General features: G+C 52.2%; 3 protein-coding genes across 3 annotated transcripts; all 3 read left to right on the forward strand.

Moving 5' to 3' along the window:
* Positions 1 to 154: 154 nt before the first annotated feature.
* MIND_01305600 (uncharacterized protein) lies at positions 155 to 2,941 on the forward strand (the record flags this gene model as incomplete). The annotated part of the gene is made up of 9 exons (XM_037369515.1): positions 155 to 322; positions 377 to 993; positions 1,042 to 1,127; positions 1,176 to 1,342; positions 1,639 to 1,661; positions 1,703 to 1,889; positions 1,935 to 2,560; positions 2,610 to 2,695; positions 2,745 to 2,941. The coding sequence occupies 9 exons, from the start codon at positions 155 to 157 to the stop codon at positions 2,939 to 2,941; spliced, it is 2,157 nt and encodes a 718-aa protein (XP_037214013.1).
* Positions 2,942 to 3,122: 181 nt separating this feature from the next.
* Positions 3,123 to 4,414, forward strand: MIND_01305700 (uncharacterized protein; the record flags this gene model as incomplete). The annotated part of the gene is made up of 4 exons (XM_037369516.1): positions 3,123 to 3,377; positions 3,423 to 4,051; positions 4,099 to 4,184; positions 4,230 to 4,414. Exons 1-4 carry the CDS (start codon positions 3,210 to 3,212, stop codon positions 4,412 to 4,414), a joined length of 1,068 nt encoding a protein of 355 aa, XP_037214014.1. The 5' UTR covers positions 3,123 to 3,209.
* A 278-nt stretch (positions 4,415 to 4,692) lies between these two features.
* On the forward strand, positions 4,693 to 6,055 carry MIND_01305800 (uncharacterized protein; the record flags this gene model as incomplete). Its single annotated transcript, XM_037369517.1, has 6 exons — positions 4,693 to 4,854; positions 5,007 to 5,146; positions 5,203 to 5,619; positions 5,668 to 5,804; positions 5,855 to 5,897; positions 5,947 to 6,055. 6 exons carry the CDS (start codon positions 4,693 to 4,695, stop codon positions 6,053 to 6,055), a joined length of 1,008 nt encoding a protein of 335 aa, XP_037214015.1.
* Between the last annotated feature and the right edge of the window lie 296 nt (positions 6,056 to 6,351).

Below are 6,351 nucleotides of genomic sequence, written 5' to 3' on the forward strand. Positions count from 1 at the left end.
CAGCGTCAGCGGGGAACAAATGTGGGGAGTCACGTGCATAGATGTCACGGTCAAACAAGGCCTTCCTTGTTTTTCTCTTCATTATTGTTCGTCTGTGTGTCCATGACCCACAACGCTTCTTTCACAAGACACCCACCAACTCTGATTTTATACTATGGCCGCACTGGAAAATAACGACTTGGCCGACTACATCCCACAAATAGGTTCATTTGCGGTTCTCACTGTCGATCCCGTCGCTTGCGTGGACTATCTTGAGGATCCAGTGGCGACGGCTGCGTGCGCGCTACTCCCGAGTAAGGATTACGTGGTTTACATATCGGGTGTAAGTCCACGCAGTTGCGCGACCTTTCCTCACTAAACCAATCATTTCACGTAGTCGGCACCACTACTGGACCCACGAACTGCTTTCCGAGAAGAACGCCCCTACTTTGTCATCCAAGGCGCTCTGCAGGATATTCCAAACCAGTTTATTGACGCCGGCATGTCCATTCCCCTTGCACACCAATCCCTCACCCACCCTTCTGGTCGCCAACCGCTCAAGATCTCAGGCAGCCCTTTTCCTTGGTCTGACTGCTACTTGTCTGCGTTTGTGAGCGTCTCTGTGCGCTGCCCCAATGGGTTAGTGGTGGATCCTGTGCTATGCGAGCTCGACGAGGACGAGCAATTTCAGTTCACCATCCTGATTGACGACGACTCCGTGCGGCGGCGCGAGCGGAGGGCAGCGCAGGGGGAGAAGGATAATGTTGGGGCTGTGGATCCCAATGTGGATGCCGATTCAGTCACGAATGTGGACATAGGCAACGACGATACGGACTCGGATAATGGAACCGAAGGAGAAATAGACGAGGAAGAAGCTGTCGCCATTTTCCGCAGCCTATTTGCCAACCAAGCTTCAGAGCGCCTACCTGCGGTTGCATTCACGCATAATCTGTCTCAAGTAAAGGAGTTCAACGACCCCAAAGGGTATTTTCAAGAGATTGCCGTCATTGCTGAGTTGGTCGTTCAATGCTCATGTATAATGATCTCCTTACGCAGCTCTAGAATAATCAAAGCCTCGTTGGCACGGAAGGAAGCAGCCAAAGCTATCATAAATCAGAAGGACGCAGCACGTTACGATGAGAAAACAAGTATGTGCGAGTTCTCCTAACTTGACTCCAGAATGACCCTTTCCACAGCCGAATTGTTGCAAGCTCATCAAGCCTCTCGTGGCCCCGATGCACCTGCTGCATCAATTCAGGATAAAGCCTCCTCTTTGTCGGGAAAACCGCCTCTGACAGCGCCTCTCGATCGCGGTGCTCGGTTTTCGCGAGTTCGCGTCTGCATTGCGCAAATCAAGAATCTCGTTCGTCGTATTATGTGCCAGTCCCCAGACCATAATACATAAGCTCTTGACTCCCGTGGTTGCCATGCTCGTGGATCTGTGTCGGCCTTAAAGTTGGTGTGTGTGTATGTGTCCGACCTAAAGTAGTTCTCCGATTGATCATTGGAGTTATTCCTGTAACATAACAACAACTGGGATGCAATTTAGGGGCAATTGGTAGCTAGGGAAGAATGAAACTGAGAATAAAGTCGAACCTGGTTGTTTACCGCCCAAATGTGCGAAGTCACGTGTGTAGATTTGATTGACAAATGAAGCAGTCCTTGTTGTCCTCTTCCTTATTGTTCGTCTGTGTGTCCATGGCCCACACCACTTCTCTCACAGACCATCTCATTCACCCTACTTTCAAATGGCCACCAATCACGACTTGGGCCGCTACATCCCACAAATAGGTTCATTTGCGGTCCTCACCGTCGATCCTGTAGCTTGCGTGGACTATCTCGAAGACCCGGAGGCAACTGCTGCATGCTCTCTCCTCACTAGTAAAGGCTACGTGGTATATATGCATGGTGTAAGTCAACAAGGCTCTAGCTTTCCTGCCACTAATTCGCCATAGTCGGGGCCACTGCTTGATCCCCAGGCTGCTTTTCGAGAAGAGCAGCCATACTTTGTTATGCAAGGAGTTCCGCGGGACATTCCGGACCAATTCATCGAGGCAGGCATGTCCATTCCCGTCACACCCCAGTCCCTCACCATCGCCGACCACCCCTCCGGTCGTCAACCACTGGAGATATCTGGTGCTCTATTTCCTTGGCTGGACTGCTACTTGACCGCGTTTACGCAAGTGTCCGTGCGCTGTGCGAATGTTCTGATTGTGGACCCCACGGTTTGCGAACTCGACAGGACCGAGCGATTTCGGTTCATGTGTCTGATTGACGACGACGCAGAGCGGCGAGACGACCTTCGGGCGGATGCGGAGGAAGCAAAGGCACTGACTCAGAATCCTACCGAATTGGCGACTGCGACCGATGATATCGTGACTGACACCGATTATGGGGACTCCGGTGATGCAGTCGAAGAGATAGACGAGCAAGAAGCTGTTGCCATGGCCATTTTCCGGGGCCTCTTTGCCGACCAAGCTTTAGAGCACCTGCCCGCGGTCAAATTCACACATGATCTGTCGCAAGTGAAAGAGTTCAACGATCCCAAAGGGTACTTTCAAGAGCTGGCCGTCATCGCTGAGTAGGTCATTCAATACTCATGGACTGTAAATCATCTTATACAGCTTCAGGATAATCAAGGCCTCGCTGGCGCGAAAGGAAGCAGCTAAGGATCTGATCATCCAGAAGGATGCAGCGCGTTACGATGAGAAAACGGGTATGTACAAGCCCTCCTAACTTTACTACTCCATATCGACGCGTTCTAGCTGAGTTGCTGCGAGCTCATCAAGCTTCTCATGCTCCTGTTGCTAGTCAGAATAGCGGCTTGTCTTTCGCAGAAAAACCGGCACCGACAGCGCCTCTCGATCGCGGCGCTACATTTTCGCGAGTTCGTGTCTGCATTGCGCAGATCAAGCATGTCTTCCGTCGTATTATGTGCCAGCCGATAGACCATAATACATAAACTTTCGATTCTAATAATTGACATGCTCGTCGGCGGGCTATGGTGCGTGTGTGTCCGACCTACAGGAATGCGACTCGCGGGCCTCTGGTGGCTCGGTAAAAAGTGGTCTGGTTGTTTCAATGTTTGGAAGCAGCTCCAAGTCACGTGCGCAGATTTCATCGACAAATGGAGAAGTCCTTGTTATTCTCTTCCTTTGATTATTGTTCGTCTGTGTGTCCATGGCCCACACTCCTTCTCTCACAGACTATCTCACTCACCCTGCTTTCAAATGGCTACGAATAACCACTTGGGCCGGCCTGAGTACGTTCCGAAGCCAGGTGCATTTGCGGTCGTCACCGTGGATCCTGTAGCTTGTGTGGACTATCTCGAAGACCCGGAGGCGACTGCCGCATGCTCTCTCCTCACAAGTAAAGACTACGTGGTATACATGTATGGTGTAAGTTAACAAAGCTCTCACTTTCTTGCCACTAATTCACCATAGTCGGGGCCACTGCTTGATCCCCAAGCTGCTTTTCGAGAAGAGCGGCCCTACTTTGTCATCCAAGGGGTCCCACGAGATATTCCAAAGCAATTCATTGAGGCAGGCATGTCTATTCCTATCCCACCCCAGTCCCTCGCCATCGCCGACCACCCCTCCGGTCGTCAACCACTCAAGATATCTGGTGCCCCGTTCCCTTGGCCAGACTGCTACTTGACCGCGTTTACGCGAGTGTTCGTGCGCTGTGCGAATGTTTTGACTGTGGACCCTGTGGTATGTGAACTCGACGACAGCGAGCGATTTCGGGTCCTTCGTCGATTTGGTGACGACGAGGAGCGGCAGGACGACCTTCGGTATGATGCAGAGGAAGCGAAGGCACCGACTCAGAATCTTGGGATGGACACCAACTTGGAAACTGCCACCGATGATATTGCGGCTGACGACAATGATGAGGACGTAGTTGATGAAGTCGAAGGGATGGACGAGCAAGAGGCTGTTGCCGTTTTCCGTGGCCTCTTTGCCAACCAGGCTTCAGAGCACCTGCCCGCAGTGAAATTCACACATGATCTGTCTCAAGTAAAGGAGTTCAACGATCCCAAAGGGTACTTTGAAGAGCTTGCTGTCATCGCTGAGTATGTCCTTCAATACTCATGTCTGAGCCATTCTTATGTAGCTTCAGAATAATCAGAGCCTCGCTGGCGCGGAAGGAAGCAGCCAAAGCGCTCATATCCCAGGAGGATGCAGCGCATTATAACGAGAAAACGGGTATGCACAAGATTTTTAGTGTCATTCCATGCTCATACGTTCTAGCCGAGTTACTGCAGGCGCATCAAGCCTCTCATGGCCCCGATGCTCCTGTCCACGTCAGTGCAAGTGAGGATGATGCCTCGTCCGCTTCGGTGGGCAACTTGAAGCCACCACTGACCCCTCGGGTTTCGCGAGCTCGTGTCTGCATTGCGCGGATCAAGAAGCACCTTCGCCGTATTATATGTTAATCTCCCCCTCTGTAATTCATGAGCTATTGACTTCATTCGCCATGAGAGACCAAGCCGGAAGTCGTGTGTTGTTGTTGCAAGTGTATCCTACAAGGGATGAGCCCGCTACAAGTAGTACTAGTAATACATATTGCAACTATGCACGCGAATGTGTGGGAAGGTCACGTGCACAGATGTCAATTCAAGACGTCCTTGTTCTTCTCTTACTTATTGTTCGTCTGTGTGTCCATGGTCTACACCACTTCTCTCACAGACCATCTCATTCACCCCACTTTCAAATGGCCGCCAATCACGACTTGGGCCGCTACATCCCACAAATAGGTTCGTTTGCGGTCCTCACCGTTGACCCTGTAGCCTGCGTGGACTATCTCGAGGACCCGGAGGCGACTGCTGCATGTGCCCTGCTCACGAGCAAGGGCTATGTGGTATACGTACCAGGTGTAAGTCGATGCGGCCATAACCTTTCCTGCTACTAACTCTCACCCCGGTGAGCTACCACCTACCATACCGTAAGACCCGTTAGGTAGATTATTTTGTAAGTAATTGATAGACCTAAGAAGGTCCGTTCCAGCAGGAGTGTGACATCCGATAGACCGGTGATCCGGAGCGATTACGCTTCTCTCCCTCTCTATTCTCGCAGCCTCTACTATGGCACGCGACGGGCGACTCCCAAAGACGCGCTCTTCCGCTCGGCACGCGCAGGCCCGAACTCGCGGGGCTGGTCACTATCAAGTCAGCCCTCTCCAGTCTCGCACAGGCCACATGAAGCGCGTGATTCAACCTACAAGGAACCAAGCAATGCGCCAATCAGCCCTTCAATCTCACCTTCAGGCGCTTCTTGCTGGCGATGTACCTGCGGCCGAGAGTTCAACAGCCAACCATGGTGATGGAGAAGCGATGGATTGGGAGGATGAAGAGGAAGATGAGAGGGTTGCTGATTCGGAGGAGGCTCCAGCTTTGGCACCATCGACACCGATTCAAGTTGCCCTTCCCACGAGAATCTCCAACGCAAGGCAAAGCTCTAAGGCCAGTGTCGCAGACGCTTGGAACACCCTTCTACCAGAACTCGAAGCTCCCTGGGCTGCTTTCCACACGGCAACCTATGCTGCGCCACCTACCCATATTGCCGCCTCCATCCACCACTCTTTGCGAAGCGGGATGCACATCCTCCATTCGCTCCACTGTGCAATGCCTTTATCCCACTCGTGCATCCACATTCTGCTGACATTTCGATGTAGACTTATGATTACTAGACATGCAGACTGTTTTGATAGCGACTTGCAGCTGCAAATCTCTCTGTGCGATCCTCGTCGAAAACGGGGTCTTCCCTGCATCTCCTCGGCGACCCCGCATAGGCGTATCCATCGACCTTCTCGAGCTTTACCGGGCAGTATTCGAGCGATCGTGCGATGCCATCACGGCGCTTGCTCACGCGCTTAGGACTGTTTATCTGCGTCGCGGATACCATGTTCTCTCTGAACAGGTATGTGTTTCTGCTCTCATTGGCAGCCTAGTGTTAATCCTAGTGTTAGAAATCCGGTGCTCTCTCCACCGACCCCTTCCGACAGAGCCTCACTCAAGCGGTTTTATGGTCCAGCAACCTCCGAGATCGCCTTCAATCGCATGTTAATGCACTATTAACCTCTGCGGACAATGCTCTAGCTCTGGAAACTGACGACAACATTCCTTCACCCGTGGCTACTGCAGAAGTGGTGGCTACGCCGCCTACAACAACTGACGCGGTGTCATATCCGTGCATCCGTCATGTGCCGCGGCCCGCGGACCGGTCACGGTCCGCCGGGTTCCGGCCCGATCCGATCCGGTCGCTCCGGCGACCTTGTACTCTGTATGTCTTTCGCCTTGTTACTTATATCTCCGTATGTCCTTATGCTTGTTACTTTCCATATGCACTCCGTACCTTGTACTTACTTATGGTC

Source organism: Mycena indigotica, assembly GCF_014461135.1.
Source record: "Mycena indigotica strain 171206Taipei chromosome Unknown Mind.scaff0014, whole genome shotgun sequence".
Lineage (NCBI taxonomy): Eukaryota > Fungi > Basidiomycota > Agaricomycetes > Agaricales > Mycenaceae > Mycena > Mycena indigotica.